Genomic DNA, 13,777 nt, shown 5'->3' with positions numbered 1-13,777 from the left:
ACAGGAACAAACGTCTTGCCATGTGCTTTTGAAGGAAGTTGAAGGTACTGATGGCAGTAATGATTACAGTATCTAACCTGAGTCTTTCTCATTCTGCCGTCTAGCAGTGTCTCTCTGTTAGTCTTCTTTCATGTGTCCTCATCGTTTGGTTTCACATCGTAAGGTATATTATTTGTTTGTTTTCCTTCCTCATTTGAAGCATCCCCAGACATCCAGTCCAGGAGATTCTTGCCAAGATGATAGATTGATGTCAGGAGAGCAGAACTACTCACCAGGCCCACTTAGTCACAGAGACCCTCCAGACAGCTTGATGAAAGTAGGTGCTCGCGGCAGATACAAGGAGCAGTGTCTTTGAGCTTACTGTGCTTTGCAGTGTTTGAGTTTGAAATCTCGTTGTTCTTTGATTAAAAATATCTTATGAGGTCTTTCTTTCTTTTATTATGTAGCATTGGTTTTTTTTTTAAATGATTCATAAATGCAAGGTAGTATTTGACTCTGCTGTTTCTCGGTTTATTCCATGGTTTTTCATGACATACTAGAGGATTGGTCCCTATAGTTCCACCTCCTTATTTTAGTGTTCTTGATAATTAGCCTATTTGGAGAGTTAGAAGATGACTTAAATTATGCATTCCAGAATCTTTTACTGTTAACACATTTGAAAATCATTAAATATAAGAAATTATCTTGAAAGACCTATATATATATATTAGAAAATGTCATCATGTGTAGTTCTTACTAGATATAATTTTGAGGTCATATTTATTATCTAAAACTCTTAAGTTGCTCTTGGAGGCAGGCTTCCAGCCATGCCATAGATCAGCTCATACACGCTTATTTATTTTATTCCTTTTTTTTTTCATTCAAAGCTATCATTCAATTTAGTTTTCTTTTCAATATCGTTATAACTTAGTTCTTAACTTTTTTTTTCAATTCCTTGAAGTACTGGCTAAACATAGCTTAATATATTTTTTATGTTTAATACTGATTTAGCCAAAACCAAACAGTCAGATGTCCCCTCACTGGGGAGGCAGAGGCAGGCAGATGATTTCCGTAAGTTTGAGGACAGCCAAGGCTGCACAGAGAAACCCTGTCTCAAAAAGCAAACAAACAAAATGCATCTTTTGTGTATGTGCGTTATGATTTGGTATGAAAAAAGAATACCCTTCTAGTAGGCCAATAAGTTAAAAAATATAGTATATCAATAGTTAAGGCTTTTCAATATACTTGTTCCTACTTTAACATTTGGTAAACATAACAGTAGATTCATATCTAACAGAAAATCAATTACTGATAGATTCAATCAGTAAACATTCAAGCAAGTTTAGAATTAAGATAGTAATAACTTTTCTTTTGGTAGGCTTAAAATTAGAAGAGTAACTCTGTATTGAATGGTGTAGAATGTTAAAACTCTGGGGCTTTTGTATTACTCCAAGAAGAATAGCCAAGTGCTTGTAATAACACATTATTGCTGGTCATTTTAAAGATAATTCATGTTTTTCTTAGATGCCTTTGAGTAATGGACAGATGGGCCAGCCTCTCAGGCCTCAGGCAAATTATAGTCAAATCCATCACCCCCCTCAGGGATCTGTGGCAAGGCATCCCTCTAGAGAACAACTAATTGATTATTTGATGCTGAAAGTGGCCCACCAGCCTCCACATGTACATCCCCATTGTTCTCCTAGACCAGGCCATGAACTGGCAAAGCAAGAGGTAAGAATTACCAATAGACTGTTTGAAATACAAAATTAAACTTTTCATATATCCATAGCAATAATTCTATATAGAATTGTAACAGTAGTTTTTACCATTATGTTTATAAAGTTTAGTTTTCTAAAGTGTTAAACTTCATAGTTTTAACTTGGCTTTATGATCATGTAACATAGGATTTAGTCTTGGGGTGTGGGTCTTTAGATTCTAAAGCAGTTGCTTGCCACATGGGTAGGTGGTGCTCCTGTAGATACCCTTCTGGACGCTGACTAGCACATCACTCAGTCTCCGCTCTACACCAGGGTCTCAGCTCTTAGAGTTGGAAATTCAGGTATAGTTCCAGACTGTGTTACGAGTTTGATCTTCAAGATGTGTAAGTCATACTTTCATATGCCTTAGTGGTTTATTTATGAAGTGGTGATAGCACTGGAATCTTTGGTAGTGGTCGCATTTTATTTTGTAAGCAGGAGCATCCTGTAGCAGACATTTAGCTTCTGTAGCCCACTGTATTCCAGCATTTTGAAGGCTGAGGCTGGAGGGCAGTGTATTCATGGCCAGCTTGGATGCATCAGACCGTCCAGGCTAGCCCAGGCCGTTTAGTGAGACACTGTGACAAAACACAAGTCAGTACTTAAGAGTCAGAGGCAAGAGGATCTCTGTGAGCTTAAGCTAGCCTGATCTACACATTAGATTCCAGGCCAACCAGCACTATGTGGTGAGACCCTGTCCCAAGAAAAGAACATGCTTCTGCACCTCTTATTTTATATTAGTTTACGAAAACTGCCATCAGTTGATCTTAAAATCCTAACTCACCTGAAGCATATGAACAGATAGAGGGAATGAAGTATTGACTTCCTAAAACCAGCTCTGAATTTCCTAAGTATCTTATAACATAAGACATATCTTATGGCAAAGACAGCATGTTATTTAGATGGTCTGTAAGTGAAAACTAGTGGGAATATGCATACCTGTTCTATAGATATGCACATGCTGTTAAAATTCATGCTGACTCAAAAGTGAAATAGAGCCTCCATCAGTTGACTGACTGAACTCATAAGTGGTAAAGTTAGGAGCTACACATTCTAATCCCACTGTGCCTTTAACTCACTAACTTATTAACATTAATGATGTTTTGTGTTGTCATGTCACCTCATCTCCTGAAATGTTTATTTTTAATGAATCATTGAAAAACCTGCTTGTATTTAATTTGCCAGTATTTAAAGATGGGTGTTATTGAATAAAATTTTCTGGTATAATATTTCCTTTATTTTCATATTAAATCAGATTCGAGTAAGAGTAGAAAAGGATCCAGAACTTGGATTTAGCATATCAGGAGGTGTCGGGGGTAGAGGAAACCCTTTCAGACCTGATGATGATGTAAGTTTCTTTTCAATATATCCTTGAACGTTCATACGTTTTCATTCATTAATGCCATATTAAGTGAAAACCTAATGTAAAGCTATGGGGTCCTCATCCCTTTTCTTTATTGCCTTTGGTTTTGAAATTTGATCATTATACATTGTTTGAAGGAAAGAATTTAACCAAAAATGTGAATGCTATATTACCAAATGATACTTAGTTTTGTTATTGTTCCCTCCAAAATCCATAAAAGTGATTTCATTACATTGCTTTTCAGAATTACTAGCTGCAGAAATTATTGTGACCTGTCAGGGTGTTGCTCTGAAAAGTCAAGGAAATAGTTTCCACCCTATTTACATGTTTGCATGGAATTAAAAAAATTTTTTTTCCTTGTTACTGATTCATGCTTTCAGTTTGTAGCTTGGCCTTAAATAATTATTTTTTGTTATTGTTCATTAAAGGGTATATTTGTAACAAGGGTACAGCCTGACGGACCAGCATCAAAATTACTACAGCCAGGAGATAAAATTATTCAGGTAATTAAGTCAACCTTTTATTATTTCCTTTCATTTTATAATAATCTTATTTTACCGCTAGGCACATTACAGGTGGTGCATGGCTATAGCCCCAGTACTCTGGAAGGCTACACAGTCTCTGTCTCAAAAAAACAAAAATAAATAAAAATCTTATTTTTTTGAAATTTTTTATTATGTTTCTTTTTTAATATATACATTTATATTACTACACATGAGTAAAATAAACTACATACAGCAGGAAGAACCACGAGACAATTAGGAATTAGGTAAATGTTAGATTCATAGTGATTTGGCCATTTATATTTGGCAAACTTGAAGTAAACATCTTTCCTATCTTGTTGGGTCTAAATGTCTGAATGGAGATTTAATATCTATCATATTTCATCTCTATTAACTTAAAACACCTATCTTGATCTAAAAAGCAAAGACAGGGTAAGCATGTCATCAATGGTTCCTGCCTTGCCAATATGTCTGTCAGATACATTGGGCCAGAGGCTGAAGATGATGCTCCAACGCTATAGAGTGTGTTGGGTGAGACTGTTCAGGCAGTGAACTGTCTCTGTCATTTTTTCACTTTGGAAACTGCTAAGTTGCACTCCGGTTCACTCGGGTATTTAAGTTTTATCCCTCCTCAAGATTCTGATGGGTTTGAAAAACAGATAGTTTAGTCTTTCAATTAAGCTTAGTAGGTTAGAGGTTATGATGTTTTTTAAAATCTTACTTTACAGCAATTTCTAGTGTTTTTATAGTTTTAAGTATTTCTAATTTACACATTTGAAATCATGCTTATATATTTGATACATTTAGAAATGAGCCAGGTGTGGAGATGCACAGCTTTAATCCCCAGTACCTGGGAGGCCGAGGCAGGTGGATAGATGTGAATTCGAGGCCAGCCTGGTCTACAAAGAAAGTCCAGGACAGCCAAGGCTACACAGAGAAACCTTGTCTTGAAAAACAAAACAAAACAAAATTTATTTAAAAATAAATAAATTTAGAAATGTTACTTTTTATTAACTTAGGGGAATCTCCTTGGAGGTGAGTAAAATTTCAAAATCTGCGAAACTTATTTTTGCGTTTACACTACTTTTCTATTACTTCAGTCACTCATTTTACCTAAATACATGCAATATGCCATTTTCTTAGGACACAAGACAGTCAGTGCATTTCCTCCTCTTCCTCTCACTGTTGTTAGTTCAGATAACAATAAGAAGTGACCTTCAAACCCAAAATGATAGACATTAGAGTTTTACAAACCTCAGATTGAATTCTTGCTCAACACTTTTTAAATGTTAACTTTGTGCCTGTGTCAGTACGTAAAATAAAATTGGAGTGATTCAAACTATGACATAAAAATTCATAATAGAATTTTTAAATGTAAAGGTTTTTATTTTTAAGTAATTTCAAACTTAGAAAACTCACAAGAACCTTGTAACAAAAGAGATCATATTTTGCCACACTGTAATAACCACTTTTATTTTCCCTCTACACTGAACGCACGTGTGTGTACACACACACAAACACACACACACACACACACACACACACACACACACACACCACACCACACCACACCACACCACACCACACCACACCACACCACACCACACCACACAGACAGAGTGAGATATTTTTCTGAATCACATGAAAATCTGTGGTGGTTTTAGTTTGGTGACAGACAGGGAGTTAACTCTTCCTGACCAGACATTCTTGGGTTTTTGATTCTCTCAAATAAAATCAAAGAATCTATAGAGCCAGCCCATCTTGACACAAGCCTTTAATGCCAGCTAACGGGAGTGAGAGGTAGGTGGATCTGAGTTCAAGGCTAGCCAGGGCTACTCAGAGAAACCTTGTCCTGGGGTGGGGGGAGAAGACTATAATGTTAATTCATAGCATCCTCTTTAGTAATGAAAGCACTTAATTCATATGAAGCATCTCAGCATGTATGTGTGAGCTCAGTAAATTCTAGCGAGCCTTTATATAGCCTGTATGCTGGCTTTGAGCCAATGGCTCCAGTGAATGAAAAGTCTAGACATTGCCTTCAGTTACCCTTGCAGTTTGGTAAGCCTGGGTATACCTTAATACATGCACACAACATCCTGTTTGGTCCTTTGTTAGACAAGTGCGTCCCAACATTGGGCCACTATATTGGAATTATCTGAGGGGCAAATAAATAGTTCAGTGGTTATGAATACCAGCTGTTCTTACAGAGGATCTAGGGTGTGTTCCTAGAAACGACAATTGGTAACCCCAATTTCAGGGCATCTCTCCTTGGTTACCATGCACAGACATATATGAAGGCAAAACAACCATATACAAAACCTAATAAAATAAAAATCTAAAAAGAATCATCTGATAACCTGAACAAAACAACAAGTTTCTGTGTTATTTCTTCAGAGATTGTATTTCCATAAGTATGGAGTGTAGGGGCCATTAGTCTGTATGTGTTTTTAGCTTTGTGTATTTGTGTGTGCACACATGTATTGCAGTTTGTTAGTGAAGAGGTCAGAGAGGAACTTGAAGGGGTCAGTTTTCTTGTGTGACGTTGGTCCCCAGAATCATACTCAGGGCTTCGTACATGGAATTGAGTGGCCTTATTCTCCTGTCCATCTCATCAGCCAGTGTGTTATTTAAATTGCTAGAGGAGTTCTTTTTTATATCTAGACATGTACGTACGTATGTACAAACGTACATACATACATACATAAATACGTACGTACGTACATACATACATACATGCAAATACATTTCTAAATTTTTTCCTAAGATCTTTTTTCCTCTTTCTTCTAGGCTAATGGCTACAGTTTTATCAACATTGAACATGGACAAGCAGTATCCTTGTTAAAAACTTTCCATAATGCAGTAGAACTCATCATTGTACGAGAAGTTTCTTCATAAGGACTATAGACAAAAAAATGGGGGAAGATAACAAGATTTATTGGAAGACACTTGCAGGGGAAATGACTATTTTGCTTATTTTTATATGTAAAGAAGAACGCAGACAGTTGGCATGGAACTTGTACATTACTGAAATAATGGAGCTTGTGTCGAGGGGAAGCACCACTGTACAGAAGACAGAAGAGACTGTTGAATTCATATCATATAAAATTGTTGTTAGGTTTTTAAACTTAGAGAATCAAGGCTACAAAAACAAAATTATGTTGTTTTTGTATAGATTGTAGGTTTATTTTTGGATTTCATACACATGACTGACTGTATGCAAGGCAATAGTTAGCCTTGATTGTAGCCCAGAGACAGATGGCAGAGCTATCTGTCTCATAGCTTTTGTGCCCTTACTTTTATCCAACTGGTATTAATGTTTTTTCTGCCGAACTGCTTTTTTCCATGTGGGTAGGAGATTTGAAGTGTTGGCTTTTGCTATGTGCATCCTGAAGAGTGGGTAGATGAAGTTGATGCTGGTGGGTTCACTTTCCAAGGCCAGATTAAAACATTATTTCTTATAAAAATCTGAGGCAAACGGTGAAAAAAAAAGTTATCTGATAATGTATTTTTATTAATAGAATAATGCAATAAAATATGTAATGTCTTTTTAAAAGACAATAATTGCATTTTATGAGCTCTAAAAGATCGATTCTTGTCATAGCTATTGATAATAAATTTGCTACTGGTGATTCAATTTTTTATTTTTTTAGTTACTGAAGTTTTTAACTCTAATATAGATGCATGTCCATGCATTTCCCAGACTATGAAGTCCCAATACTTTTTTCTTTAGCAAATGGTGGTACTTGCAATCTAACTTTTATAATTAGTAATCCATCATAATCTAATTTATAATTTTTAATTTTAAGAAGCAAATGAACCGTAAAGGCCAGTTTTAAGTTGTGTGTGTTGCCTGTAATACAAAGCATCGGAAGGTTTCAGAAAGCCTCTGGGTTTTGTTGGCCTGGCATTGCCTTGGTAAAGTGAAAGGAAACGTGAGTGTGCATGGAGCTAGGAAACCAAAGCAAGTCTGTGAAACTGGCGCAGCGATAGAGAGTGGCCACGGAGAGGTGCAGAGCAGAGGGGTGGTCCTCGAGACCTGCCAGGGTGTCAGGTGTTGAGATAAAGGGCTGTTCCTACAGATAACATGAAATGTGAACTCCACACTTCAGAGTCTTTAAAGGGTTTCCAAGTGTCTTGGTGTGATAGTGTTTTACCACAATTGCCTTTGTTCCTAGTTGCTGTAACAAATATTTGAGATAGAGGTTTATTAATTTCGTTTATCCAAACCATTAATTTTATTTGCTTTTGTTCTATGTAATCAAATAAAATTGGAGTAACATGAATGGTAAGAAGTAATGCATGGTTATTTGGACCAGAGAAGAGTGCCATAGGAGACCAGCAGCAGCTCTTAGTTAAGGCCGTTCTGAAAACTTTTATTAGAGTGGTACTTGGTTCTTGAGTTCATTTTCTTTTTTTAAATTTCTGAGAAGCATAATTTGGGTATTTTTTAAGTGTTTTTTTGTTTTGTTTTGTTTTGTTTGTTTTTTAAACCTCAACTCATTGAGGTTTTTTTTTTTTTTTTTTTTTTTTTTTCCGGTTTTTCGAGACAGGGTTTCTCTGTGTAGCCTTGGCCATCCTGGACTCACTTTGTAGACCAGGCTGGCCTCGAACTCACAGCAATCCGCCTGCCTCTGCCTCCCGAGTGCTGGGATTAAAGGCATGTGCCACCACGCCCAGCTTCATTGAGGTTCTTATGGGACTAGCTAAAACACCACTTACATTATTTTACAAAATGAGTTGGAGTCATTCACTTCCCATTTCTAGTCAGAATAGTCAGCACTTTTAAAATATTTGAAGTCAAATATTGCACTTCTTTCAAGTTGTTATCAATTGGGTATTGTACTGTATAGTTTTAATAATTTTGATTGAAACCCTTTAACAACTCTTTGTAAATTTTAACTCATTTTAGTTGATTTTCAGTACTATTTACATAGGAATTGATTTTTATGAATATAGTAGAAGAAATGTGCTGTATTTTGATAAAATTCACTTGTATGTGTTGTAATCTCTTAAACAAAGAATGACAAACAGCTTCTTTACTGCAAGTCTCGGTGTTCCCTTCATTCTTATTTTATGTTGTCATGTGGCTTCACATTTCCACAATCACTTTTAATTAGGAATAATTAAAATAGATATAATTGAATGGTTGATTATGATTTTGCAGATGGAATTAGACTTTACAGAATCAGGACTTCTTCAGTGATCTGCTGTGCATATCTCATTGAGATAACTGAGTGCAGCAGGTGTGTATGCACTAGCATTTTATTCCACTGCAGTTCAATTTCTGGTTTCAAGTATTCTTGAAAGTTGGAGGGGAAAGTTTGTTGTCAAAGTTTGGAATAGCATATAATATAGAATAAAAGTTTAAAACAAATTAAGTAGTAAAATGTTGCACTTACACTATACCCAAAGTATTCTATTAAAGGCGTGTGCCTCCACCGCCCAGCTACAATCTGTATCTTTTAATGAACTGCAAAAGCCATTTTTTTTTATATTGCTTTTACTAGATTGTAGTAATGACCATGCTCAAAACTGACTTTAGCATCTTCTCTGCGGCAGTTTTTCAAAAGCAGATGCATCTTATTTGTGGTAACTGTTTAATATGGTGTCCCACTTAGCAGAGAATTGTACCCATCAGAATGATCATCGAGGGGCTCAGGAGACAATCAGGGAAGGAAAAAAAAAGAAAGGTAAGATGGAGAGCTATTGAAAAGACACCCAATACCACATGCACACATAAACATGTACACACACAGCTTTGTATCCTAGTGTTTGTTTAAACTTGGTTCCTCTGCTTACTGGAGTGTCTTAACTAAGTGCCTTATTAGTAAAACTGTCTCTTGGTTGTAACACAGTCAACTGAAGGGAGGAAGGAAGGGCTTATTTTGGTTTTGCATTTGAGGTACATTACAGTCCCTCTTGGCAGAAACTTAGCAGGGGCTCGAGGCAGCTATCACATTGCTTCTGTACTCTGGAAGAAGAATTGAATATGGGCTCTCAGTTTACTCTCTAATTTTAATTCAGTACAGAGCCGTCCCCCCACCCACTTCAAGTGTGTCTTCTCTCTCCAGTTAAACCCTCTGGGATCCCTCAAAACCACACCTATGGGCCATTCTAAATCCATGCAAGTCTGCAATGGGGATTAGTCTGTCATAGTGTCCATTAAGGTTTATCTTACCATTTTGGACATTTCTTAGTATTTTTGGCCATTTTTTCTCGCTTTAAAAAAAAAAAAAAAAACTTCTCTAAGGTTTAAAGACAAAATTGCAGGAGTTTACTACAGGTTTTAAATACTGATTTCTTATTTTTTTGCCATAGGAGTACTTGAGACAGAGTTCTGCTGTGTAGCCCAGGAAGTATCCAAACTAACAATGTAGCTAGGACTCTGAATCCTTCTGCTTCCGCTGTCCTCGTACTGACATTACAGGCTTTTATCTCAGTGCCTGAATTTCCTATTTTAGGCATTACAAACATCTCCCACTCTACAATATCACCATTGTTGATAGTATCTTGTTTTTGTTTTCTTTTTTTAAGGGATTAGCATGTGTATGATCAAATCTCGTTTATGCTTCAATATTCTTAATAAAACCTTCATGTCTGATTCACAAAATTCCTCTTTTCATGTTTACTTCTGTTGTATAGATGTTCTATCATTTAGACCCTTAGTCCATCCATTTTGAGTTTATCACTGAGTGTTGGGTCAGGTGGAGATCCAGCTACGTGGTCTCTCTGCATTAATTGTATAAGCCCAGTGTATGCCTATTTTAGCTGCAAATATGCTTGTGTACCACGTGTGTGCAGTGCCCATGGAATAGGGCACTAGTCTCCTGGCCCTGGAGTTACAGATGCTTATGAGCCTCCATGTAGATGCTGGGAATTGAACTCAGGCCCTGAAGAAGAAAAACCAACCAGTGGTCTCAACCTCTGATCCATCTCTCCAGCCCCAAGTCTGCTTTGCTTACTATGTGCAATGTAAACTTTATCAAGTTAACAATATGTGCAGGATTTCCTGACCATCGGCCCTATATTGTTCCAGCAAAGTTGTAAGTTTATAATGAGTACTTAATATCTGTGTTTCATTAATAACTTACTGTATGTGTCAATGTAAAACCTGCATGTATCTTAATATTTTATACCAGCATTTTTCCTCAAGCTTTAGTATCAAGAGTCTCCTGCAAGGTATCCAGTAATTTACGTTTCTAGCAAGTTCTCAAGTGCTTACAATCTGGGCATATCAGACTTCACTGCGTTAAGAATTCATCTTTGCTCTAGTTTCTTTCTTTCTTTTCTTTTCTTTTTTTTTTTTTTTTTTTTTTTTCCCCTCCCCATTCCCTGTATATTTCATGGTAAGTTTTTGGCATATCCTTTTTTAGTCATGACGAATAATGGCTAAAGTCAGGCAAAATATGAAAAGATGGCCTCACAGTACTGAACATAGAAAGGTCGAGAATAGTGATGGTGAGAGAAGGGAAGAAGGGATGGCCTACAGTTATCCTCAAATTTGCTACCTTGAGAAAATGTCTAAGTAGCAAGAAGGAACCTAGGCAGAACTCTTCTGAATTAAACTTGTAAGATTTTTACCTGGTTTGTATCTTAGAAATGTCAGTTTTGGCATACCTGCACTTTCTGGTTGTCCTGTGAGAATGTAGAGAGACTGTCAGGTCCTTTTGGGTATTGTTACTTACTTAGAGGTAGAATCTACATTATACCATTATAAAATGTTGACAACAGCAGTTGCATTACTAAAAATCATTTAATGAGAAGATACATTATTTGGTTATTTTAAATCATCTTGCTGTGTAGCCATGGCTAGCATGGAACACATGGCAGTACTGCCTCTGCCTCCCAACTGCTGGAATTGCAGGCATGCACTACCATGCCCAGATGTTGGTATGTTATGTATTCAGGAAAAGACAGAAATGACAGGATATAAATAACTTGTTTCATTTCTGAGAGGACTGTCTTTAACCCAGGTTATTCTGGAACTCAGTATGTTGTCTAGACTGGCCTTAAAATCGCAGCATTCCTCGTGTGTTAGATTGCTGAGTGCTGGGATTGTAGAAGTGCCAACAAACTGATGAATAGTGTCAATTAGATAAAAGAGAAGTCAGAAGTGGTGAAGTTTAACATCCATCACAGCACAAACAGATTGTGTTCAGGTGAATAAATGAATGCTTCAGTAGTGTTGACTCTGTTTCCTACTCATTGAGGTGACCTTTAATTTTTGCATTATTGTTTTGTAGATGTAGATGGCAGGGCAAGGTTGTGGAGATGAGGAGTCCATTCTCCTTCCACATGTGAGTTCTAAAAATTGAATTCATGTTATTTAGGCTTGGCAGCAAGTGCCTTTACCCACTGAGCCATCTTGGCAACCCTAAAAGTACTTTTATATAATTTTGGGGGGATGGGAGGGTTGAGAGAGGGTTTCTCTGTGTAGCCTTGAATGTCCTAGACTCACTCTGTAGACCAGACGGGTCTCAAACTCAACAGAGATCTGCCTGCCTCTGCCTCCCTAAATTCTAGGATTACAGGAATGCGCCACTGTGCCCAGCCAAATTATTTCAAATGTAAATAACTTGATAGGAAATGAAGTAGGCAAAGATACATGCCCATAGAATTCTTTATCTGTCTTCCAGAAGATGAAGGAAAGAAGCAGAGAACCTAGTTGAATGAAAAAGAGCAAAACTTCCCATAGTCTTAGGACAAGAATGTCTGTGAAAAGTAGGAAGTTCTGATAACTTTACCTTTTAAAAAAATTGATGGGCGTGGTGGCGCACGCCGATAGTCCCAGCACTCAGGAGGCAGAGGCAGGCGGATTGCTGTGAGTTCAAAGCCACCTTGGTCTACAAAGCAAGTCTAAGACAGTCAAGGCTACACAGAGAAACCCTGTCTTGAAAAACAAAAACAAAACAAAACAAAACAAAAAAAGATGGTGAAGCCATCTGACAGAACACTTACAAGGGCTCACAGAGAGTGTGTTCAGTCCCTAGCACCTCATAAAGGACATGGTGGCACATGAGGATCAGGAATTCAGAGTCACTTGGTGTATCATAGCAAATTGGGAGCCCAGCCTTGGGTACATAAGATTCTGTCACCAAAGTAATGATGGTGAGAAAAATAAACCGTTGTAGCCAGGCATGGTGTTGTACACCCTTAATCTCACCACAGGGTGGGGGGGGGGCGGACAGAGGCAGGAAGATACCTGAATTCAAGGCCAGCCTGGTCTATAAAGTGAGTCCAAGACAGCAAAGCATTGTGTACAAGGCACCTACTACTATATTGTCACCAGGTTACTCAATGGAAACCTAGACTAGAAGATAAGGAACTAATATATCCCTATCAGCTAGGAAGACAATATTTGGAAAACTTACTCACAAAGGAAGTTAAAATTAACATTTCTCCAGATAAACAAAAGGCTGAAACAAGAGAAGTAGGGCAGCATGGCAGTATTTTAGCAAACATCAGTTACGAAATGTGTACATGTATATACCTAACAGACTTCCAAATATATAAAACAAACACTGAAATGAGAGAGTAGAACACAGACTCTGTTGTCAGTTACATTGAAGAAGACATAATGAGGAAAGAAAACATGAACAACACCGTGTACTATCTGAACTTCCACATACAAAATAATCTACTTCAGAATCGTAGAGAATATAGTATTCTCAAGAAGTTGAAGCAGTCTTATCTTTTCTATTGCTGTGAAGAGACCATGACCAAAAGAAAACAATTAACTGGGGGTGTGCTTACAGTTTCAGAGTCTATTCACGACCATGGCTGGAAGCATGGCACGGAAACAGTATCTGAGAGCTTACATACTGAGACAGCAGCCACTAACTGGGAATGAGTGGGACTTTTAAAAACCTCAAAACACACCACCACCAACACGCCTCCAACAAGGCCACACCTAATAGTCCTTCCCAAACAGTTCCACCAACTGGGGACCGGCCATTCAAATATATGGTCGTCCTCCTTCAGATCACAAAAAGTTTAACCAGTTTAATAAGATTAATACCTTTCCAAATATCTTCAGCAAACACAACAGGATGAAACTAAAAACAACAAAAAGACAAAATACATAAAAATGCATGTATTTACTCACCAATACATCAAAACTAAGGGATACAACAAAAACAATTTAGGGGAATTTATAGCATTGACTATTTATATTC

The 13,777-nt window shown here is 37.2% G+C and overlaps 1 protein-coding gene across 7 annotated transcripts in view; it reads left to right on the top strand.

Moving 5' to 3' along the window:
- The window catches only part of Erbin (erbb2 interacting protein), a 98,950-nt gene extending 92,360 nt beyond the window's left edge, over positions 1–6,590 (top strand). For 3 of the 7 annotated variants that reach the window (XM_051172414.1, XM_051172412.1, XM_051172413.1), the window contains 5 exons: positions 200–316; positions 1,504–1,710; positions 2,992–3,084; positions 3,528–3,602; positions 6,390–6,590. In XM_051172414.1, the coding sequence (XP_051028371.1) occupies positions 200–316; positions 1,504–1,710; positions 2,992–3,084; positions 3,528–3,602; positions 6,390–6,497 (600 nt within the window). In that variant the 3' untranslated portion in view covers positions 6,498–6,590. The remainder of the gene's footprint in view (positions 1–199; positions 317–1,503; positions 1,711–2,991; positions 3,085–3,527; positions 3,603–6,389) is intronic. The other 4 variants (XM_051172417.1, XM_051172415.1, XM_051172416.1 and 1 more) reach the window with 3 other exon arrangements.
- Positions 6,591–13,777: the final 7,187 nt, after the last annotated feature.

Source organism: Acomys russatus, chromosome 30, assembly GCF_903995435.1.
Source record: "Acomys russatus chromosome 30, mAcoRus1.1, whole genome shotgun sequence".
NCBI lineage: Eukaryota > Metazoa > Chordata > Mammalia > Rodentia > Muridae > Acomys > Acomys russatus.
This window is presented reverse-complemented; position numbering and strand designations above follow the sequence as displayed.